The 25884-nt window shown below is 40.7% G+C and overlaps 1 protein-coding gene across 1 annotated transcript in view; it reads right to left on the bottom strand.

Moving 5' to 3' along the window:
- Window positions 1-16966: 16966 nt before the first annotated feature.
- The window catches only part of fhl3a (four and a half LIM domains 3a), a 134596-nt gene continuing 125678 nt past the window's right edge, over window positions 16967-25884 (bottom strand). Inside the window, exons 4-6 of the mRNA XM_034174105.1 lie at window positions 25495-25664; window positions 22271-22457; window positions 16967-17783 (exon numbers count right to left, since the gene is read on the bottom strand). Coding sequence (XP_034029996.1) covers window positions 17632-17783; window positions 22271-22457; window positions 25495-25664 — 509 coding nt within the window. The 3' untranslated portion in view covers window positions 16967-17631. The remainder of the gene's footprint in view (window positions 17784-22270; window positions 22458-25494; window positions 25665-25884) is intronic.

The raw sequence follows: 25884 nt of genomic DNA, 5'->3' as shown, positions 1-25884 counted from the left end.
ATAAAGCGCCTTGGGGCAACTGTTTGTTGTGATTTGGCGCTATATAAAAAAAATTGATTGATTGATTGATTGAATTTTCAGAACTTTTGTCTGACTTAGTGCTTAGCTCAGATAAGATAATTATAGTGGGCGATTTTAACATCCACACAGATGCTGAGAATGACAGCCTCAACACTGCATTTAATCTATTATTAGACTCAATTGGCTTTGCTCAAAATGTAAATGAGTCCACCCACCACTTTAATCATGTCCTAGATCTTGTTCTGACTTATGGTATGGAAATTGAAGACTTAACAGTATTCCCTGAAAACTCCCTTCTGTCTGATCATTTCTTAATAACATTTACATTTACTCTGATGGACTACCCAGCAGTGGGGAATAAGTTTCATTACACTAGAAGTCTTTCAGAAAGCGCTGTAACTAGGTTTAAGGATATGATTCCTTCTTTATGTTCTCTAATGCCATATACCAACACAGTGCAGAGTAGCTACCTAAACTCTGTAAGTGAGATAGAGTATCTCGTCAATAGTTTTACATCCTCATTGAAGACAACTTTGGATGTTGTAGCTCCTCTGAAAAAGAGAGCTTTAAATCAGAAGTGCCTGACTCCGTGGTATAACTCACAAACTCGCAGCTTAAAGCAGATAACCCGTAAGTTGGAGAGGAAATGGTGTCTCACTAATTTAGAAGATCTTCACTTAGCCTGGAAAAAGAGTCTGTTGCTCTATAAAAAAGCCCTCCGTAAAGCTAGGACATCTTACTACTCATCACTAATTGAAGAATATAAGAACAACCCCAGGTTTCTTTTCAGCACTGTAGCCAGGCTGACAAAGAGTCAGAGCTCTATTGAGCCGAGTATTCCTTTAACTTTAACTAGTAATGACTTCATGACTTTCTTTGCTAATAAAATTTTAACTATTAGAGAAAAAATTACTCATAACCATCCCAAAGACGTATCGTTATCTTTGGCTGCTTTCAGTGATGCTGGTATTTGGTTAGACGCTTTCTCTCAGATTGTTCTGTCTGAGTTATTTTCATTAGTCACTTCCTCCAAACCATCAACATGTCTATTAGACCCCATTCCTACCAGACTGCTCAAGGAAGCCCTACCATTATTTAATGCTTCGATCTTAAATATGATCAATCTATCTTTTTTAGTTGGCTATGTACCACAGGCTTTTAAGGTGGCAGTAATTAAACCATTACTTAAAAAGCCATCACTTGACCCAGCTATCTTAGCTAATTATAGGCCAATCTCCAACCTTCATTTTCTCTCAAAAATTCTTGAAAGGGTAGTTGTAAAACAGCTAACTGATCATCTGCAGAGGAGTGGTCTATTTGAAGAGTTTCAGTCAGGTTTTAGAATTCATCATAGTACAGAAACAGCATTAGTGAAGGTTACAAATGATCTTCTTATGGCCTCAGACAGTGGACTCATCTCTGTGCTTGTTCTGTTAGACCTCAGTGCTGCTTTTGATACTGTTGACCATAAAATTTTATTACAGAGATTAGAGCATGCCATAGGTATTAAAGGCACTGCGCTGCGGTGGTTTGAATCATATTTATCTAATAGATTACAATTTGTTCATGTAAATGGGGAATCTTCTTCACAGACTAAGGTTAATTATGGAGTTCCACAAGGTTCTGTGCTAGGACCAATTTTATTCACTTTATACATGCTTCCCTTAGGCAGTATTATTAGACGGCATTGCTTAAATTTTCATTGTTACGCAGATGATACCCAGCTTTATCTATCCATGAAGCCAGAGGACACACACCGATTAGCTAAACTGCAGGATTGTCTTACAGACATAAGGACATGGATGAAAAAAGGGAGTTTTTCCTTCCCACTGTCGCCAAGTGCTTGCTCACAGGGGGTCATTTTGACCATTGGGGTTTTTACGTAATTATTGTATGGCCTTGCCTTACAATATAAAGCAACTGTTTGTTGTGATTTGGCGCTATATAAATAAACTTGATTGATTGATTAGTGGATTTCCTGCACTAATTTCCCCACTAGGCTAATGTATTCCAAATCCACATTTATATTAGATCCTGCAGGTCCTCTAATCACCTGCTCTGTGGCCTGTTGTAGAGTCCTAATGTTACCCGCCCTGTAGAACTCTATCCACATTTGCAGATGAGATGGCGGCACCTTCCCCAGTAGAGTGAAGGCTGTCTGGCATTAGCAACCCACAGGACTCCAGAAAGAGGCCCTGCTATCAATAAAGCTAAAGCCTTGCTGTCTGCAAAACTGTGTCAGTCACCTATTCAATGATCTCAGCCTGCTAAACGCCTCATCATGACCTTGAGAGGGGAGGGGACGAGAGACTATTTGATGCTGACACATCTTTCTGGCGAGGTCACGAGTCTTCTGTATATCCTTTTTTGTGACCTCCGATTGTATTATCCTAATATCATTGGTGCTGACATAAATATGTTGATTTTAATTTCTTTGTACATGTGGATTACATGGGTTGTTACCAACATCTGGTAAAAATGTCAAGTCAGTAGCACCTTTAGAAATATAGTTACTGAGAAAAAACATGATATGTTCAATACTTATTTTTCCCCACTGCATATATAGTGTTTATACGTACAGATTATATTGCATTGGTTTGGTCATTTTCACCCAGTACTCTAACTACATACCTGGGTGGAGACTTCAACTTGTTTTTTTTTACTGTTCTTATGATAGTAAACAAGGGTGGGGATGATAGTACATAATTGTGCATTTTCAGTTTGTGAATACATACAAACCAGACATAGAAGAAAAACCCATGGTAGCAGAATAAAGAAATAAATGAAACAAAAATTGTCATTGATATTATACAATACAGTTGTATGTAAAAGTTAATAATAAAATAAAAATTATAATTTTCATGATTTTCCTTTATGAATCATCAACCCAGTCTCACGGCATGTCAGGAGCACGAAATATACATTAATCCATTGGTTTGTGATATTGTGTCGAAAAGTGCCTCATTTTTGTCGCGGCAGCACAAATTCATTCTAATACATTTCGTGATGGCTGCACAAAATTAAAAGTGAAGCGGGGGCGTCAGGGGTGGTTATGGTTAGGGTTGGGGGAAGGAGTAGGTTTAGGATTAGTGAGTTTAAAAAAAACTGTCACGAAAATTTTAATCATTTCATGACGGGAGCATGAAACAAACAACAACAACAACAACAAAAACGTGAGGCTGGGCTGAAATCATTGGTTGGTTGGATCAGCAATTTCAGTTAAAAATATATCATATAACAGACAAACAGTGATATTTGAGAAGTGAAATGAAGTTTATAGGATTTACAGAAAGTGTGTAATAATTCTTTAACCATAATTAGGCAGGTGCATAAATTTGGGCACCCCAACAGAAAAAAATACATCAATATTTAGTAGATCCTCCTTTTGCAGAAATAACAGCCTCAAAACGCTTCCTATAGCTTCCAGTGAGAGTCTGGATTCTGGTTGAAGGTATTTTGGACCATTCGTCTTTCCAAAACATTTCAGATTTGTTGGTTTCCAAGAATGGACAGCCCACTTAAAATCACACCACAGATTTTCAATAATATTCAGGTCTGGGGACTGAGATGGCCATTCCAGAATGTTGTACTTCTTCCTCTGCATGAAAGCCTTAGTAGATTTTGAGCAGTATTTAGGGTCGTTGTCTTGTTGAAAGATCCAGCCCCGGCACAACTTCAACTTTGTCACTGATTCATGAATGTTGTTCTCAAGAATGTGCTGATATTGACTGGAATCCACGTGACCCTTAACTTTAACAAGATTCCCAGTACTTGCATTGGCCCCACAGCATGATGGAACCACCTCCAAATTTTACTGTCTGTAGCAAGCGTTTTTTCTTGGAATGCTGTGTTCTTTTTCAGCCATGCATACCGCCCCTTGTTATGTCCAAATAATTCAATTTTAGTTTCATCAGTCCACAGCACCTTATTCAAAAATGAAGCTGGCTTGTCCAAATGTGCTTTAGCATACCTCAAGAGACTCTGTTTGTGTCCTGTACGCAGAAAAGGCTCCCTCTGCATTACAGTATCATACAGCATCTCCTTGTGCAAAGTGTGCTGTATAGTTGAATGATGCACAGAGACACTATCTGCAGCAAGATCATGTTGTAGGTCTTTGGAGCAGGTCTGTGGGTTGACTATGACTATTCTCACCATCCTTTGCTTCAGCTTATCTGAGATATTTCTTGGCCTGACACTTCGGGCCTTAACTAGTACTGTGCCTGCAGTCTTCCATTTCCTCACTGTGTTCCTCACAGTGGAAACTGACAGCTGAAATCTCTGAGATAGCTTTTTGTATCTTTCCCCTAAACCATGATGTTGAACAGTCTTTGTTTTCAGGACATATGAGAGTTGTCGAGAGGCTCCCATGTTGCCACTCATTAGAAGAGCTGGGGAGGGGAAACATTTACAAATGGCCACCTTAAATACCCTTTCTCATGATTGGAGTCACCTGTGTAATGAGGACAAGGGTCAATGAGCTTACCAAACCACTTCTATGTTCCAATAATTAGTGCTAAATGTATTCAAATCAATAAAATGCACCTGCCCAGTTTTGTTTCAGTAATTATTGCACACTTTCTGTAAATACAACAAACTTCATTTCACTTCCCAAATATCAGTATGTCCGTCTGCTCTATGATATATTTAACTGAAATTTCTGATCCATACAACCAATGATTTATAAAGGAAAATCATGAAAAATATCAGGGGTGCACAAACCTTTGCAAACAACTGTATTTTCATCTGCTATGTACATAACTCTTCTGTCATCTGTACTACCATATATTAAGTATCCCCATCTGTCATGCCAGAGTCATACCACAGTCCTGCAATAGTCATGCCATTCCTGAAAAACAAATTAAATAGTGTCCCTCAGTAGTGCACTACTGATGGTCCCACCAACATGTGTATGTTGCACCGCAGTCACTTTGTGACCATTATAGAGGACTCACACACTACGTTCACTCATGAACTACATACCTTCTGTCTTGCAAGAATAAATTGCATATATGTGCATTAATGTACATAAATGGTTCAGCCAGAGTGGTATTTACCATTACTATATATGCAGACAGGGGGAAAAAATAGGAGTCTTCTATATGTCTCAATAAAGGAGCTACACCAATAGCCTGCAAGTTTCAGTTTCTCCCATAGTGCCATCTTGGTGTACTGAAGCTTTAAGAGTGTGTTGATGATATAGCACATGTATGACTTGGTGACGAGTGTGAAGTTGTAATGATGAATGTCATCAATGCATATACTCCACAAGTGGTTTGTGAGGTGGTGTTATGTGCAGACACAGGTTGAGGAGCGGACCAACGTCTGACCGAACCCAGCGCTAAATAACCAGAAAGCGGTTCCACAAACAAAACGATTTTATTTCCACTCCGGTGCAATAATTAGTGTACAACATAAATATGTGGTTTGTCTGGTGGAGTGAAGGACGGCGCGCTCTCCAGCGCCCAAAAGGATCGAAGCCTCGGCGCTTCTGGACTCAGATTCACCGCCAAACACCCCCAGGTGGACATGACAAACTGACTCTGTGAAGGATGGAAAAGGTGAGGTAAGTCAACAGAGCTACAGCAAATATCCCTCAGAGGCACACACTATCAGCAACACATTCAGGTCTGAATTTAAGCTTTATGTAAATGAGCAGCTTCTCACAACAGGTGGAGGATCATCAGTCCATACGCCACGGCAGTGAGAAGCAAACGGCACAATTCTCATCAATGTTCAAATACACTGCGTAACAAAATACCAAATTACTATTAACGATCATTCAGACAATAATCACCTCTGATGTGTGCTGACAGCATGTGTCCCTCACCCGTCCTCCTTCACAGGCACGATGTGTCAAACCCTGGCGCGGTCCTCAGCGTCTCACAAACGAACGTCACAAGGTCGAGTTCCCGGCAATTCTGCTTGAACCACTCATGGCTTAAATGCAGAACGCCATCTAATTATCTGCTTCAGCTGAAAGTCTTTAAGTTTACACGTGAGCATCATCCACAGGTGCTGCGAGTCAGTAGGCCTGCACGTTAACATCCTCCACAGGTGCAGCTAATAATGCTGATGAGGGTGAAGGACTCTTCTGCCAGCACCTTCTCCACAGACAAAAACCAGTTTGCATACCACCTGGAGAGCAAAGAAAAGAAAACAACACAAAAACATCCAGCCAAACCCCCAACACACAACAGGTGGAGGAGAAAGATTTCTAGAGTGAGTTAGATGAGGTGGTATAGACTGAAACCAAGGAAGACAGAGTGGTGTTTGGAGCAAGTTTCAGTGGGAATGCTGGTGAAGACAACAGAGGTGATGAGAAGGAGATAGATATAGTAACAAAGATAAAGAGGAGCACAGAATGACATATAAGAGTGGAGGAAGCTGCACACAGGTGAACTATATCATGTTTAGGGGTAGGTAGAGGAAAATGTGCAGCTAGACAGCATCAGATGGTGATTTGAACAGTGACTTTGGAGGTGAAGAAGAGGAAGACCATGCAAGCTGATCTGATGGCGGAAGTTAAAAGAGGAAGATGGTCATGTGAAATTCAAGGACAAGTTGGGACAGGCACTGGATGGAGGTGAAGTGATGTCTGCGATTATCTGCAAAGTGACTGTGAATGGACAAATGAAAGAATCAAGAAACACAAATGTGATGCTGACAATAGCAGGTTTGACGGTTATCTATAACTTGTGGAACTTTGAAGTATCAAGCCATATGAGGCCCAAAGTAGCTGTGTCTCACTTCTCCTGAAGAGGAGGGGTCTTTCACAATCTTAACAGTAACTAAGCAAAGAATCAAGAAACAGAAATGGCTTGATGGCTTGTAGAACTTGGGAGTATTGAAGCATATAAAGCCCAAAGCAGTGTAGGTCAATATTCTACATGGTTGCTGTGTGTCACATCAGGACACACAAGTAAAGTTTCTGGGATACAGTTGTGTTGCAAGGTATGCATGTGTTTATTATTTAGTTTTTCCAGCCTAGTTTATGTATTTTTACTGTACGTAATACCAAAGGGGTAGTGGCCAATTGGTTAGTGTACTTGGTTTCACTGCTTAAAGTTCCTGGTTCAAACCCTACCCCTATCTCCATGTGGTGTGGAGTTGTGTCTGGAAGGGGATCTGGCATAAAACTTGTGCCAATTCAACATGCAGATCCACTTTGGATCTGCTGTGGTGACCTAGAGTAAGAATAAACTAAGAAGAGAGGGACTTAGCTTTTACTGCATTTCAACCAAGTGGAAGTGCAGCTGATTGTAAATCTTGGCAAAATAAGGCAATAAAAACAGTGTGCCCCCTACGGTGGTTTTTAGGTAACTATATGTGATAGGGCGAATTGTGGAGAGTAGCACAGTGAGTTAATGGTTAGCACTGCTGTCTTACAGCGAGAAGGTTATGGGATTGTTTCCCATCTTGTCCTTTCTGTGTGAAGTTTGCATGTTCTCCCCATGTTCACACCGGTTCCCTCTGCAGGTTAGGTGAATTGGAAACTTTAAAATGACCGTAGGTGTGCATGCAAGTGTGAATGTATTTGTCTGTCCATATGTGTCCCTCCAATAGACTGGCATCTTGCCCAGATTATACCCTGCCTCATGCCCTGTGCCAGTAGGAATTGGCTCCAGATGCCCCATAACCATTGATTGGAGTAAGTGGGTATCAAAAATGAAAGCGGTAGATTGGTTGATGCTGAGAAAGAGAACTACTACAGGTGCAATGTTTGCACTGAGAGCGCAGATGGAGAAGTATAGAAAGGCCAAAAGTAGTTGCATTGTGTGTTTTTGGATTTTGAGAAAGCTTATGACAGAGTGTCAAGAGAAGAGGTGTGGTATTGTATGAGGAAGTTTGGAGTGGAAGATAAGTAACATGAGGACTGTTCAGGATATTTATAAAGACAGTGTGACAGCAGTGAGATGTGCAGTAGGAATGACAGAGGTGGAGATGGGATTAGTACATCAAGGATCAGCCCTTTCTTGTTTATAGTGGTGATGGGTGAGCTCAGACAGAAGTCAACATGGTAGAGGTCTCAATCCAGTTCCAGAAATAGCAGAGAGGGTGCAGGTTTTCTGTACAACCACCCACTCCAGCAAGTGATTTCACTGATTAACTGATTCCACCTGCTCAAAGTGATGTTAATCAGCCCAGTCTCATGTTTTTTTTTTCATGCTCCTTTCACGAAAAGAGTCAAATTGTCATGACAGAGTTTTTTTTAACTCACTATTACTAACCCTACTCCTACCCCCAACCCTAACCTTAACCATAACCTAACCCTACTCTTTCACCCAACCCTAACCATAACCACCTCAACCCCCCGCTTCACTTTTAATTTCATGCAACCATCACGGAATGAATGAGTTTGTGCTGCCGTGACAAAAATTAGGCACTTTTCATCACAATATCACAAACCAATAGATTAATGTATATTTCGTGCTGCTGAATCATGACTTGCCGTGAGACCAGGTTGTGTTAATCAGTGAAATCACCCGCTGGAGTGGGTGGTTGCACAAAAAACCTGCACCCTCTCGGCCCTTTCTGGAACCAGTTTGAGGCCCCTGCTCCATGGACTATAATGTTTGCTGATGACATTGTGATCTGTAGTGGGAGTAGGTTGAGGCTACAGGGGTGGAGATATCCACTGGATTGAGAATGAAAGTCAGAGAGAACACGTGTGTGGTGAAAGAAGATGATTTTAAATGCTTTGGGTCATCTGTTCAAAAGAAATGTAGTGTGGTACAGAGGTGAATCAGATAGTGCAGACTGTGGAGTGGGTGGAACAAAGTGGCAGGAGTGATTTGTGATAGAATGATATCTGCAAGCGTGAAAGGGAAAGTTTAGAAGTTTACAAGGTAGTTGTGAGACAAGCAATGTTTTATGGCTTTGAGGTGGGGTATCAGAGGAACAGCGCACATAGAAATAAAGGCGCTATCTCCATGAATTGCCTTTTGATTGTCTCCTCACCTGTGACCATTTTACCAGGGTGCCCCTAACAGGAGCTAATGTGCCAGTCAACACAGCATCTAAGGTCAGATGGTGATACAGGGAGGGGTAGCTGAAAATTAATTTATGTTAAATGCTCCATCTGGCATTGTTTCATGAATGTTTATGTCTTCAAGTTGGATATGACAATTACATTGCCATCCAAAATGATTTTGTTCCCTGTTATAACTAGGGATGCACTGATCCACATTTTTCATCTCCGATCCAATCCCGATACCTGAATTTGGATATCTGCAGATACAATAATATTCCAATCCCAGAGCTCTGTTTGCTTCAATATTGTTATCGTATTGTTGAGTTTATGAGGATATTTTCTATTCTCAGTTATACAGCTTCATGTTGAAGTGTTCAGAGGAGGATTTTCTTAAAAAGACCTGAAAGTTCAGCTACAATTTGCCAGAAGGTACATCTAAGATGGAAGCCTAGATTTGATGTTGTGGTGAAAGAAGAATTTCTCTTTTATGTCTATAAAAGTCTATAAATGAAAGTACTTGTACTTTTATATATAGACTTTTATAGACATACAGTAGTGTTCAGAATAATAGTAGTACTATGTGACTAAAAAGATTAATCCAGGTTTTGAGTATATTTCTTATTGTTACATGGGAAACAAGGTACCAGTAGATTCAATAGATTCTCACAAATCCAACAAGACCAAGCATTCATGATATGCACACTCTTAAGGCTATGAAATTGGGCTATTAGTAAAAAAAAAAAGTAGAAAAGGGGGTGTTCACAATAATAATAGTGTTATAATAATAACTGAAACATGCGTTTACATTGTCAAAGCAAGTGTTGGAGCAAAAAGAAAAGGTCCTCTCTCTCCCCCTCTGTCTCTCCCTTGCTTGCCGTTTTCCTGCTGAGCAAACACAAAGCCTTTCAACTGTAAAATAAACCATAAATTTCTAAATGTATCATCAGCGGCGCTCACGCGAGTAACTCTGGATTAATACTGAAGGATTTTGGTGGAGTTATTTCCTGTTCAGTGGAGAGAGAGAAAATTAATCTCTGTTCAGCTGTCCTCCTCGGCTGCACTCTGAGCTGCTGTTTCACAGCCTAAGGACGTTGAAGCAGCTGATTTTTCAGTAACAATTCAGTTGATTTTTCTGAAAACCCGTTCGGCGGCACAGAGCATTTGAACTTGAGAGCTGGGCGGAAATTTGCCATTACCCGTGACTTAAAACCCTCGACTGCAGAACAAACAGCTCAGCTTCAGCTCAGAAACTGCCTCCTCCCCCTCCTCTCCTCCCACTCAGCAGTAAACAGAGCAGAGAGCAAGCAGCATAAGAGAGGTTTCACAGATGTGGCTTCTCTCCGGTATCTGGAAATTCCAATCTGCGAATTACATTGGTATTGGAACCTCTTGGGATAATTCAGGGGTCTCCGGTGACCTCGCTGTCCCCTTTCTCTCTTATCCCGTGCGTCCGTTGATTTGAAAGAAGGTTTTGACCAGCTATTTGAATTTGAACACAATTACTCTGAGGGCTAGACCACCACCCAGAGATTTATTAAACAGAATTTAAATGTCACAGAAATTGACAGAATTTAAGTTTTACAGAATGAGTGAGATAAACAAAACCATACCCAGAAGTTCTGAGGATCCCCGAAACTGAGAGCTTCCAACCCACCGTCTCATGTTCCAGCAAGCTCTCAGCAAAGAGGAACCCCGAACAGTGGGCTGGGCTCTGTTTTTATACTCCGTCTTCCTATGCTAATACAATGATTCATGCTAATCGTAGGCATTGCCCTTCATCTGAGTGGTCTTCATCCCTCTTCTTCGTGGCATTGGTCCTGCCCACATGCGCTGTGGAGTGTTCTTGCTTCCTCCTTCTCCTAAAGTGACACCTGTGCCTAAACTGATAGGAAATTGTTTTGGGCCACAAAACTGCAAACTGAAAGACTGTCAGCAAGTCTCATCATGCGGTTATACCACAGTACTGACATCCTGTTCCATATGCTGTTTGCAACATATGGATATTTCTCAGTGTATCTTTCTGGGCCTCACTGAAAAAGGGACACATCACATTTACAACACTTTGAAAATGATTTTATAAGTAAATCATCTTTATAACAGCTAAACTAATACTTGAAACATAAGCAAATCTTAAAACAAACGCAAATGTAATCATAAACATAACATACCTTTAATTTGGTACACACAATACACAATTCAAAAGCATACAAACATATATTTCAAAAGTATTTGAACATATAGATATCATGTAATTAACCTTAGCTATTGATCACATGTTTAATAAGCATTGATAAATATTGATCACTATGAGCATATGAATAATATATTCTTCAACAGCAACAGGCTCTATTAATATATAAATGATCACTTCCAAACATTAGAACACGCTCACATATGTAACAATATATTCTTGGCTCAATAAAAGATAAATAATATTATGATGATTCTGAATGGGGAAAAAAGCACAAATGGTTAATGCATATTTAAGCACATTTAGGATATATTCCTTCAAACCTGATAACGATCCGGTATTGGATCGGCCCCAACCCTAGTTATAACAACTGAATGAAGACCCTTCCATCAGGGTGAGCTGTCTTTGATTCAACCACCAATGCTGGCACAAAATCTAAACGACCTAAGATGAGAATCACACTGGAATCGTCATAAGTCAAGTGATTTGTCAAGTTACAAAAAACAGATACTTCAGGTTTTATACACAATCATATAAAAACAAGGCTATGATGCTATTTAAAAAGCTGATGCAAGTAAAAATGGACATGCATGTGTTAGTAAAGGTGTGATCATTTTCCCAGTACAGTTGTTGAATTAAGCTTCATTCTGAGCAATAGAAAACTGAAGACAAAGTATTTTGTGCTTCTCTCTCTTTCTGGTGGAAAAGAGAGAGAGAGAGAGAGAGACAGACAGACAGAGAGAGGGAGGGAGAGAAAGAGAATGATTTGAGAAAAGGCAGCTTCCATTATAAATCATCCTCCCTTTTGCCACTGTGAATAAATAATCCTTCAAACCCACACACACAGCACATCTTTCCTCTGCTGCCTGTAATATCACACTACTACACAGTTTGCATGACATTATGTGATACAGTTATAAGTACTCTTCTCCCACCAGCTGTGACATTCTCAGCCTCCTCCTCCTCCCCATATGTCAAAAGTGGGGGTGTTGCTGACCCCACTCGCCCCCCCCACCCCCCAAAAGCAAACGTGCCATGGAATGAGTCCAGATGTGAACATCCTCCTTCTTTATCGCTCTCTTCCTTACTCCTCTCACACTTCCACCACCGGTCATCCCTTTGCCCTCCCCCATGCAGCTATGGGTTTTCCATTTCCTTTTTTGGTGAAAAAATCTCAAACGAAGGCAGGGAGTTGTGTGTGTGTGCGAATCAAGGCGATGAGACAGTCAAGTCAGCATAAACAGCAGTAGATTTATACACACACACACACACACACACACACACACACACACACACACACACACACACACACACACACACACACACACACACACACACACACACACACACACACACACACACACACACACACACAGATGTGCTCTGTCTCCATTTACTTTGTCACACATGAAAAATATCTGCACATTCTTCTTCTCTGTCACCTACACATACACTCACTTTTTCCTCGCCTTCTTTATGACACGTGCACATTCGCTGCTGCACCCTGAGCTTTCAAGACACCAGAATGGTTCTCTTTCGATTTTACATTAAACACAAGTCAAGCTGTGACCTCGGTGTTGAAGTCATCTTCACCATGCAGACACACAAATATACCAACTGCCCAGCAAAGTTTCACCAGTGTAGTTTTATTAAACTTCACAAATATCAGTTATCTACTTGTTCACCAATGAATATGGCTTTATACACCCTGAGGAAAACCATACACCCTGAGGCCATACACCATTTATCATTTAATAAATAAATGCTAAATGTTGTATGGCTTTCTGAAGGGTGTAAAAAGCCATATTCATTTGTCAACAACTTGATAACGATTTTATCATATACTTTGGTCCCTCGTTTATCGTGGGAGTTACGTTCTAAAAATAACCCGCAATAGGCGAAATCCGCAAAGTAGTCAGTGTTATTTTTTACAATTATTATAGATGTTTTAAGGCTGTAAAACCCCTCACTACACACTTTATACACTTTTCTCAAACAGGCATTAACATTTTCTCACTTTTCTCTCCTGTGTAAACACTCAAAGTTCAAACCTTAGCAGAAAAAAATAGAACGTTTTCCAATAAATAATTATGGTGGCTTTTAGAACTAACAACTTTAACGATCAACCTACGAGGTTGGACACATAAGAAATTATTAATAGTGACTCACCAGTATTTCACAGTTCCTCTGACCGCGCCTCTTCGTCGTGGCGCCGCTCCACTGTCCGGATTGGCTGATTACTCGAGTGGTATGAAAAATATTACCCTTCCGCGAAAAGGGTGTATTGCTATTTATTCTTTAGTGTTTTATCCAATCATATTGGCGTATCATTTATAGGTATATGATAATCATCGTTACATTTAGTTGTATCTGTTTATATCTTGGTGGCATATTTTCTATTATAAAATGCATATTTGACAACTCTGATTTACCAGCATCAAAGCTGAAATAATGAAATGTAATTTTACACATTAAAATGCATGTGACAATCCAATCGAGTCTCACAACCAGTCATCAAATTTGGGCACAAACAGCTCATTTTGATTAAATGCTAATAAATGAAGTCGGGTAACCCATTGCATCACCATGTGACGTGTGTGGAAACAGCAACCCTAATCTTAACCATAACCTTAAACATGATTATAACTAAAACAGTGAATAGTTTATACTCAGTGCTCAAAACTACTCGATATGATTGCACCACCTGTGTTAAAACCGCGCTCCCCCAAATCACAGTCACCTTGGTTCAATGATTACCTGCGTGACCTCAAGCATAAGGCAAGAGGTCTAGAACAGAAATGGCGTTCAAAATTAGAAATATTCCACCTTGCGTGGCGTGATGCTATCTTAGACTATAAGCATGCATTACTGGCTACAAATCAGACCTATTACTCTGATTTGATCAACAAAAACAAGTTAACTCAAAGTTCTTGTTCGACACTGTGGCAACACTTATTCATGGACAACCACCACATGATGTTCGGTCTCCTTTTACAGCACAAGATTTGCTGGATTACTTTGACAAGAAAATAGAAGACATTAGGTTAAACATATCCCAGCATTCTTTAACCCAGCCACTACACCCTGCTATTGAGGTGGGCGGCATTACTGAGGTATTACCTAGATTTATAGAATTTGATAGTATCTCACTAGGCATGCTGATGCAACTCGTAATGTCAACAAAAAGCACAACCTGCTTATTTGATCCTATACCAACAAAACAGTTTAAGGACCTGTGGCCCACTCTTGGGCCAACTGTGCTGGAAATTATTAATCTTTAACTTCTGGATGTGTTCCTACAGTTGTGCTCAAAAGTTTACATACCCTGGCAGAATTTTTACTTTTTTGGCCATTTTTAAGAGAAAATGAATTACAACACAAAAACTTTTTTTCACTCATGGTTAGTGGTTGGGTGAAGCCATTTATTGTCAAACAACTGTGTTTCCTCTTTTTAAATCAAAATGACAAGAGAACTACCCAAATGACCCTGATCCAAAGTTTACATACCCCTGTTCTTAATACTGTGTATTGCCCCTTTAACATCAATGACAGCTTGGGGTCTTTTATGGTAGTTTTGGTCGAGGCTCTCTGATGGTAAAGCTGCCACTGAACATGTCTTGGACTTTATTTACATGAATTACAAAGAAATACAAACAGTATGGCACTTTATGGTAAATCTGCATGGAGTAGACAGTTCTTAAAAACTGAGTGACTGTGCAAGAAGGAGAAGAGTGAGGAAAGCCACCAAGACATCCAGACAACTCAGGAGAAATTACAGGCTTATGTGGCTGTGTTTGGAGAAACTGTGCTACTTTTAAACTTTTAAAAATGTTGATGGGTGGTTAGAGTGTAGTCTGACCGCAGTGTGAGTGCAATCTAATTATTCATACGGAATGAAAATGGCATTTCAAACATTTGGCATTTTGGGATTACCTTTCATTGCTATGCTGATGATACTCAGTTATACATGCTGATAACTGCTGATAATCTCATCCACATAAAATCCATAGAAGATTGCCTTGCATCAGTGAGAAGCTGGATGTCTAGCAACTTCCTACTTTTAAACTCTGATAAGACTGAAATGATGGTTCTTGGTCCAGTGAGACATCGGCATCAATTTTACCAGTTAACACTCAGTCTAGGCTCGTGTGTCATACATCACACTGACAAAGTGAGGAACCTTGGGGTAATTTTTGATCCTACATTGTCCTTTGACCTCCACATTAGAAATAATACAAGGACTGCTTTCTTCCACCTGCGAAATATAGCGAAGATTCGTTCCATCCTGTCTATGGCTGATGCTGAGACCCTGATCCATGCCTTTATCTCTTCTAGACTGGACTACTGCAATGTTCTATTTTCTGGTTTAGCGCAGTCTAGCATTAGGGGTCTCCAATTGGTTCAAAATGCTGCAGCCAGACTTTTGACACGAAGCAGAAAGTACAACCACATTACACCCATTTTGGCATCTCTTCACTGGCTTCCTGTCTCTGTGAGATCAGATTTTAAGGTTCTGCTAATAGTCTATAAAATTGTTCACGGACTGGCACCTCCCTACTTAGCTGACCTAATTAAACCTTACATACTGGCCTGGGCTTTGTGTTCTCAGGGTGCAGGACTACTTTGTGTCCCTAGGGTGAATAAGAAATCTGCAGGTCATAGAGCTTTCTCTTATCGTGCCCCTGTTTTCTGGAATGATCTCCATGCGCCAATTAAACAGACTCTGTGGAGACTTTCAAGTCCAGACTTAAGACGCACTTATTTTCGTATGGCTAGCATACTGGTATAGTTTTGTCTTACGCTTTTTACTCTTTTAACAGTAAACGGAGCATGCAGTGGCCTCAACTTTACCTAAATTCTGGGTCTTTTAGTGAAGCTTAGGGTTAGTGGCTGGGAATCACCTTACTATCTCTTCTGTTTTTCTTGTTGATTAATGCTGGCAAATTATACAGTATTTTTTGTCTTTCTGACGCCTGATTCTGTTTTTTTTTCTCTCTGTTTAAGGTGCAGCTCCATCCAGAGATGGGAGTTGTATTTGTGCTGGCGACCCTCCTGTCCTGTCCTGTGCACCAACAGCATTTCCTGTATATTTATTTTGTGAATTGTTCTGTAATTTATGTCTGTACCATGGCCCAAGCAGAGGGTCACCCCTTTGAGTCTGGTCTGTTTGAGGTTTCTTCCTCAGAGGGAGTTTTTCCTTACCATTGTTGCTCTGGGGGTTAGTAAGGTTAGACCTTACTTGTGTGAAGCGCCTTGAGGCAACTCTGTTGTGATTTGGTGCTATATAATGAAAATAAATTGAAATTGAAAATTAAAAAAAAAATAATCGGCTGACTTTTAATCACGGAAATACGGTACCCACTTTTCTCGAATTGCCAAGTGTCAGTGTTGAACATAATTTCGTTACTGGGCATGTTCAAACTACTCTGTCCGGTATATGTGAGGGATAATGGAATACATTACGATGGGGTGGGACGTTTTGTCCAATATGAGCGAAAATCCATTATATGCTGTGTTTATTCCTTGAAAAACCATACAAAAGCATTGGGACTTTTGCTTTTGTCTGGTGAGTGTGAATATCCAGTTTATATGATGATGGTTTAGGTGATTCTTACTGTATTTGCTATCTGAGCAACTGTGGCACACATTGTTTATGGTGAAAGAAATGAAAGACGACATAACTTTAGGCAAAAATATCTGTCATTTGAAAATTCAACTAAATCAGTGTGTTTGTGTATGAATTGTGTTTTTATGTGCACATAACATATTAGCAAAACAATGCGAAGTGCAAATGACTTTATTGATCGTGATTATAAGCAGAATACCCCACTGATTTACAATGCATTCAAAAACTTTCATTTTTTTAAACTTTCAAACATATTTTGCCTCAAAAATATTGTTCTCACTTTTTACAACAGTGTTACTGTCCTTTTGTGTGTCATAAAAATACAGTAACTTACTGCACTATGCAAGACAAACACTATAGAAAGGTAAGTGACTCTTGAAGAAAAGCAACAATCAAAATGTATAAAAAGGTAGGAAGGTAATGGCAAAATTTTATCAAAAGACAGACAGTAGGACTTCATAATATTTTGTATATGCTTTTCAGAGCCTTGATTCTATCTGAAAGTACTTTATTAAAAATAATAAACATTTTCCCCTCCCAAAATGACTAGCATTTTGAATTTCTTTGAGTTATTATAGTGTAACTCATTTTATTCTTAAGGCACATCTTAACCTTAATAAGTGATGCATTTAACAAAATGACAATCTGTATCCAACAGGATTTTGCTAACTGTTTTTTGGACCAATTTCTGCTCCAGACATGTCTATAAATAAATATGACCTGAGACATGGGATTCTTTAGGTTGGGCTGCCTTCCTCAGAAATGACTGGATTCTGGAAATGCAGCAAGGAGCTGTGAAAGAGTGAAGGATGACAAAATACTCTATAGATTGTTGTGACAGGTGCGACAGAGGATGCGGTCGCCGTCGGGAAAGAATCCGGTGCCCACCAGTGACACAGAACACTGAGTGCAGTTGAAGCATGGCTGGTGCCACTGCCGGTCCTCAAATGAGATGTACTTTCCTCCTCCAAAACCTTGGATTAAAAAAAGCAAAAGGAACAAAATTCATCACACAAAACAATGCACAGGGTTTGCTGGAACAGGTTTTATTCTATTTTATGTGTGCTTTAAGTCATTACTATTAAAAAAAATAAAACATTTTGAAACCAGGTAGTTCAGCAGAAGGATGTCCCGATCAGGTTTATTTTTTACCCCTAATCTGAGTCGTTTACAAAGCATCCAGAAAGTATTCACAGCACTTCACTTTTTTCACATTTTGTTATGTTACAGCATTTATCCAAAAGTGAGTAAAGAATTTTTTTCCACTCAAAATTCTAGTCACAACACCCAAAATTGACAACATGAAAAAAGCTTTTTTAATTTTAGCAAATTTATTAAAAATAAAAAACTAAGAAATCACACATACACAAGTCTTCACAGCCTTTGCTCAATACTTTGTTGATGCACATTTGGTAGCAATTGTAGCCTCAAGTCTTTTTGAATATGATGCCACAAGCTTGTTGCACCAATCTTTGGGCAGTTCTGCGCATTCCATCAGGTTGGATGGGGAGCGTCGATGCACAGCCATTTTCAGATCCCTCCAGAGATGTTCAATGGGATTCAGGTCTGGGCTCTGCCTGGGCCACTCAAGGACATTCACAGAGTTGTCCTGAAGCCACCCCTTTGATATCTTGGTTGTGTGCTTAGGGTCATTGTCCTGCTGAATGATGAACTGTTGCCCCAGTATGAGGTCAAGAGCGCTCTGGAGCAGGTTTTCATCCAGGATGTCTCTGTACATTGCTGCATTCATCTTTCCCTCAATCCTGACTAGTCTCACGGTTCCTGCAGCTGAAAGATATCCCCACAGTATGATGCTGCCACCACCATGCTTCACTGTAGGGATGGTGCCTGGGCTCATCCAAACATGACGGCTTGCATTCATGATGGAGTTCAATCTTTGTCTCATCAGACCAAACAATTTTGCTTCTCATGGTTTGAGAGTCCTTCAGATACCCTCTGACAAACTCCAGGCAGTATGCCATGTGCCTTTTACAAAGGAGTGGCTTCTGTCTGGCCACTCTACCTGATTTGTGATTACTGCAGAGATGGTTGTCCTTCTGGAAGCTTCTCCTCTCTTCACAGAGGAATGCTGGAGCTCTGACAGAGTGAACACTGGTTTCTTCATCACCTCCCTGACTAAGGTCCTTCTCCCCCATTTGCTCAGTTTAAACGGGCGACCAACTGTGGGAAGAGTCCTGGTGGATCTGAACTTCATCCATTTACGGCTGATGGAGGCCACTGTGCTCACTGGGACCTCCAAAGCAGCAGAAATGTTTCTGTACCGTTCCCCAGATTTGTGCCTCAAGACAATCCTGTCTCAGAGGTATACAGACAATTCCTTTAACTTCATCCTTGGTTTGTGCTCTGACATACATTACCAACTGTGGGATCTTATATGTAGACAGGTCTGTGCTTTTCCAAATCTTGTCCAATCAACTGAATTTAGCCCAGGTGGACTCCAATTAAGCTATGAAAACATCTCAAGGATGATCAGCGTAAACAAGATGCACCTGAGCTCAATTTTGAGCTTCACGGCAAAGACTGTGAATACCTATGTACCTGCAATTTCTTAGGTTTTATTTTATTTTATTTTATTTTTAAGAAATTTGCAAAAAAAATTCAAAAAACTGTTTTAACATAGTCATAATGGGGTATTTTGTGTCACATTTGGAGGAAAAAACTGAATTTCATCCATTTTGGAATAAGGTTGTAACATAAAAATTGAAGCGCTGTGAATACTTTCTGGGTGCACTGTAATATAAGGTGGCTGCTGGTGGAGAAAGACTGCTGGTGGGGGAACATAGTGAAACTTAGGAATACGAGGGCTGTCCATAAAGTATAGGTCCTTTTTATTTTTTTCAAAAACTATATGGATTTCATTCATATGTTTTTACGTCAGACATGCATGAACCCTCGTGCGCATGCGTGAGTTTTTCCACGCCTGTCGGTGACGTCATTCGCCTGTGAGCACTCCTTGTGGGAGGAGTCGTCCAGCCCCTCGTCGGAATTCCTTTGTCTGAGAAGTTGCTGAGAGACTGGCGCTTTGTTTGATCAAAATTTTTTCTAAACCTGTGAGACACATCGAAGTGGACATGGTTCGAAAAATTAAGCTGGTTTTCAGTGAAAATTTTAACGGCTGATGAGAGATTTTGAGGTGACACTGTCGCTTTAAAGACTTCCCACGGTGCGAGACGTCGCGCTGCGCTCTCAGGCGGCGTCATCAGCCTGTTTCAAGCTGAAAACCTCCACATTTCAGGCTCTATTGATCCAGGACGTCGTGAGAGAACAGAGAAGTTTCAGAAGAAGTCGGTTTCAGCATTTTATCCGGATATTCCACTGTTAAAGGAGATTTTTTTAATGAAAGACGTGCGGACGGGTCCGCGCGTCGGGACGCAGCCGGCGCGGAGCGGCGGCACAGGAAAAACACCTCCGTGTTGATAACCATTTGTAAAATCCAGGCGGCTTTTGATGGCATTCAGTGGAGTGAGTATATGAGAAATTGTTTAACAGCTGGACATGTTCGAACTTGTCCTTAAGGCTTCCAACAGAGGTGTTTTTCCTGTGGCAGAGCGTCGCGGTGGCTGCGAGCCGACGCGCAGACCCGTCCGCACGTCTTTCATTAAAAAAATCTCCTTTAACAGTGGAATATCCGGATAAAATGCTGAAACCGACTTCTTCTGAAACTTCTCTGTTCTCTCATGACGTCCTGGATCAATAGAGCCTGAAATGTGGAGGTTTTCAGCTTGAAACAGGCTGATGACACCGCCTGAGAGCGCTGTGCGACGTCTCGCACTGTGGGAAGTCCTTAAAGCGACAGTGTCACCTCAAAATCTCTCATCAGCCGTTAAAATTTTCACTGAAAACCAGCTTAATTTTTCGAACCATGTCCACTTCGATGTGTCTCACAGGTTTAGAAAAATTTTGATCAAACAAAGCACCAGTCTCTCAGCAACTTCTCAGACAAAGGAATTCCGACGAGGGGCTGGACGACTCCTCCCACAAGGAGTGCTCACAGGCGAATGACGTCACCGACAGGCGTGGAAAAACTCACGCATGCGCACGAGGGTTCAAGCATGTCTGACGTAAAAACATATGAATGAAATCCATATAGTTTTTGAAAAAAATAAAAAGGACCTATACTTTATGGACAGACCTCGTAGGCTGGTGGTGAACATGTTAGCACTTCATCTGTTATTTCATTTTGAAATAAAATAAAATCTGTCTTGATCGGGCCTGATTCCAATCATTGTGGTCATGTCGGGACATCCATATTCAACAGCCTCCTTTGTGATTGGTAAAAAAAATTCAACCAGTGTCATGATTTCAGTCTTTCTGAATTGTTTTTGGACATCAACTTACCAAGCCCCAAACTCTGATGTTGCAAAATGAAGCCAATACAGAAGGAAAAAAAAAAATCACAAGTTTCCTGGTTTGTGACAACCATGGAGGAGCTTTGGGTCGTGGATGGCAACCACACCAGGCACACAACCACTCTATCCCCATTTCTCTAGATTAACCATCTTTTTGCTGCAATCAGGAAATTTTTTGGTGTCCCTTTGGCCTTCTCCAGCTGTTGGAATTCTGAACACTGAGGCATCCCCGTGCTGAACAATGCTCAGAGAAGCATACCACATGGCAAAAGTTCCCTCACAATGCAAGTGATACTTCTCATCTTCGTCCCCCTAAGTAACCATTCATTTGACACAAAGTCATTCCAGCTGTATCCAAGGATCCTCCAAAAAGACCTAACACCAAAGACATCAAGTCATCACCTTAGGTCATTGGTCAACATCCAAGTAAGCCTGTAAAACAGCACTTGCCAGGCTGCTAAAGACTTACTCCTTCATTCTTCACACATGGTGTATGTATCGCTGGTGGTCCTTGCCAGAAAACCTCTCACGTCTGAGTTGGCATTACCAAACACCTCTGTCCAGTGACCTCATGAGTCAATAAGCTCATTTCAGGAATTGCTTGATCTCAATGGTTCCAGAGACATAAATGTCACTGTCAAGACAACTGAATAAGTTCTACACTTTCACTGTATTCAGATACATTTCTGATGGCCGAGTCAAAGAAGTCATTGAAAGTTTTGTTCCAAGTCTTGATCCAGGACCATCACAAACCCAGACATTCCTTCCTCACTCAGCTGCAAGGGCTGCAATCAGACTATCCTTTGTTTCTGCAAAGATCACAGGATTGCCATCGAAGTCAAGATCAGTAAACCTTTCCTTGCCAGCAAAGGCACCTAAGCTGCTGGTTTCCACAACCCTACCTGAAACCCAGCCCTTGCAAACACTGAACAATGTATGAATTTGGTGGGGGTGGCTGTGATGACCCTGAATTTACTGTATTAATTAAGTATGCTTATAATAATTGTATAATTATATTCTGAATGCACCAAAAAGGTATCATGGATTCATAACTCCAAGCTAGAGAGTTGAACATAATGATGTGATCTTGCCTGTGATGGGTTTGCTGCAGGCTTCACACTTCTTGGCATACAGGCTGCCAAAGCACTTGAGGCAGAAAGGGCTGTCTTCTCTGGAGGTGAAGTGCTGACCGGCAAGCTGTGTCTTACAGCTAGTGCACACAAAACATTCCTTATGCCATGGTTCGTCCCGATAGGTCACGCCACCTTTAGATAGAGTCTGCAAAACAGACAGGTCGAAGGTTATGTAAAAATCCTGCCAATTTCCTGCAACCAACACAGTTTAAACAAAGTTGGAACGTTGTCTAAAGTATAAATAAAACAGAATATGATGCCCTTCAAACCATTTAAACCTCAAATTTCACTGCAAAAAAGCATAAGGACGAGCAAATGTTGAAACTGAGGAATTTTAGCAGTAGTTTTCACCACTGACACCCATTGCACCATTACAGGTATTGGCTTTTGAGCCTGAGAACAGCAAAAGACAATGACGTCTATTTGAAATGTTGCCTTCTTGGACCAGAAATTGGGATTAAAGTGTTACGTTGCTTGTAGATGGTGTTGATGTATTTCTGTTTTGCAAAGAACAGTTTTAACTGAGTGGACACAGCAGTAAATGTGTACAAATGTATACCAAAGTCTTGCTGAGCCCATGCAGTGACATACATTAAAAATACGGTCAAGAGATGCCAAAAACCTTTGGACAAAGAAAAAGCAATTTTAGCCAAACATAGGGAAAAAAAGTTATAGACTGTCATCCTTTCATGCTACAGTAACCCGGATACCGCATCTGGACATAATCTCCAGACCAATGGAACTAAGATCCTATACTGGACTGAGTTCTTCTTCTTACAGTGCATCCGGAAAGTATTCACAGCGCTTCACCTTTTCCACATTTTGTTATGTTACAGCCTTTTCCAAAATGGATGAAATTCATGTTTTTTCCCTCAAAATTCTGCACACTATACCTCATAATGACAGTGTGAAAAAAGTTTTAAATTTTTTTTGCAAATTTATTAAAAATAAAAACTAAGAAATTACGTGTACATAAGTATTCACAGTCTTTACCATGAAGCTCAAAATTGAGCTCAGGTGCCTCTGATCATCCTTGAGATGTTTCTACAACTTAACTGGAGTCCACCTGGGGTAAATTCAGTTGACTGGGCATGATTTGGAAATGCATATACCTGTCTACATATAAGGTCCCACAGTTGACAGTGCATGTCAGAGCACAAACAAAGCATGGAGTCAAAGGAAATGTCTGTATTGTCTTCGAGACAGGATTGTCTTGAAGCACAAATCTGGGGAAGGCTACAGCAACATTTCTGCTGGTTTGAAGGTCTCAATGAGCACAGTGGCCTCCATTATCCATAAATAGAAGAGGTTTGGAGGTTCTACAAGGACTCTTCCTAGAGCTGGCTGCCCATCTAAACTGAGCGATTGGGGGAGAATGGCCTTAAAGAGGTGACCAAGACCCCGAAGATCACTCTGTAGAGCTCCAGCATTCCTCTGTGGAGAGAGGAGAACCTGCCAGAAACACAACCATCTCTGCAGCAATCCACCAGTCAGGCCTGTATGGTAGAGTGGCCAGACGGATGCCACTGCTTAGCGAAAAGAACATGGCAGTTCACCTTTGAAGGACTCTCAAACCATTACAAACAAAGTTCTCTGGTTTGATGAGACAGATGCGTCAAGTGTGGAGGAAACCAGGCACCATCCCTACAGTGAAGCATGGTGGTGGCAGCATCATGCTGTGAGGATGTTTTTCTGTGGCAGGAACCGGGAGACTAGTCAAGATTGAGGGAAAGATGAATGCAGCAATGTACAGAGACATCCTGGATGAAAACCTGCTCCAGAGCGCTCTTGACCTCAGACTGGGGCAATGGTTCATCTTTCAGCAGGACAATGTCCTTAAGCACACAGCCAAGATAACAAATGAGTGGCTTCAGGACAACTCTGTGAATGTCCTTGACCTGAGACCAGACCTGAATCCCATTGAACATCTCTGGAGAGATCTGAAAATGGCTGTGCACAGACGTTCCCCATCCAACCTGATGGAGCTTGAGAGGTGCTACAAAGAGGAATGGGCAAAACTGCCCAAAGATAGGTGCACCAAGCGTGTGGCATCATATCATAAAGGTGCATCAAAGTATTGAGAAAAGGGTGTGAATACTTATGTACACGTGATTTCTTAGTTTTTTTTTCTTTTTAATAAATTTACAAAAAATCTAACTTTTTTCATGTTGGCTTTATGGGGTGTTGTGAGTAGATATTTGGGGGGAAAAATGAATTTTATCTATTTTGGAATAAGGCTGTAACATAAAATGTGGAAAAAGTGAAGCGCTGTGAATACTTTCTGGATGCACCATATAAATTCTAACAAGATTATTCAGCATATTCTCACGAAAAATTACTTGTAGAATGTACAAAAAATTCTAAAATTCTAATTCAAAATGACCACACAGTTCAAAACAAAAATAAAAATATTCTGTTTCAACAATTGATGTTTTCTTTGTGCTCGTTTCAATTAAACACAAGGTTTAAATGAATTAAAATAATGAGCTTAAACGAAACTAGTAATAACAAAATTATGTTTGTCTTCATTTTACAGTGTCCCACTTTTTTAATATATTGTTGTACAATGTATTTTCACAGATTTATGAATTCTTATGCATATTAAATGCTTTAAGAAAGGCACTGTTTGTATGACTATAAACATTGCTCTAATGCAGGTATGTGTTCGTCTGTTCTTTCATCCTTGTCTGTCTCTCTCTCTCCCTCTCTCTCCTGCCAGTGGCAACCGTGGGCTGCTGATTGCTGACTGTGGACATCTGTGGCAGCTGTCAGACATGCACCTTAGTTACCAGGCTACTTATCCCCTAGTTTTCCTCTCAGGTGTCACCAGATTATTCCAGTGACCAAGCAGTATCCCTGATTCTCCAAGTTTGCAGTATTCTCTTTGTGCCTATCTCTGTGTCTCTATAGGTTCTCCACTAGTTGGTGTCACAAGACCCGTTAACCTGTTTGGTTTCGTATCTCCAGAACCATCCTGATGCCACAGCTTCCACCTAGTCATCCACCGGGCCTCGGCAATCATCACAACGCGCCAGCAGTTCCCAGTGTCTTCCCTTCCCTTCTCCCCCGAATCCACTTGTGCTCAGTATTTCGTGAATAAACCTGTTACATTATTATGCTGCACACTTATCATGTTGCTTGAACTGTTTCAGAACCGAACATATTTAATCATTCAAACTCACTTTTTGACAGCGCGTGCAGCGTGGTGCAAACTTGTCCTCATAGCAGGGCACACAGTAGTGTTCATTCTTATCTGGGATGAACGACTTTGATCCAATCGGCTGCTCACAGCTGTGGCAGATGAAACAGCCTTCGTGCCATGTGGAGCCGGCATATTCCAGCTTCCTTGTACCTTACAGAAGAAAAGATGGATCACAGAAAAAGAGAAACTTGGGCACCACGCTTCTAGAGCGCAAACCTCCTCCAACACTACTTTCCAATTCCACAAATTTTTACCTTGGAAAAAATTTTCAAGATCAAAGTCCTGTTAGAAGTGGCTTGTCATTAGCTAAATTAGATGTGATCAAATGTCAGGAGTATGTATTTAGTTCATGTACTTGAATCAAAGTTTT

This window comes from Thalassophryne amazonica, chromosome 7, assembly GCF_902500255.1.
Source record: "Thalassophryne amazonica chromosome 7, fThaAma1.1, whole genome shotgun sequence".
Taxonomy (NCBI): Eukaryota; Metazoa; Chordata; class Actinopteri; order Batrachoidiformes; family Batrachoididae; genus Thalassophryne; species Thalassophryne amazonica.
This window is presented reverse-complemented; position numbering and strand designations above follow the sequence as displayed.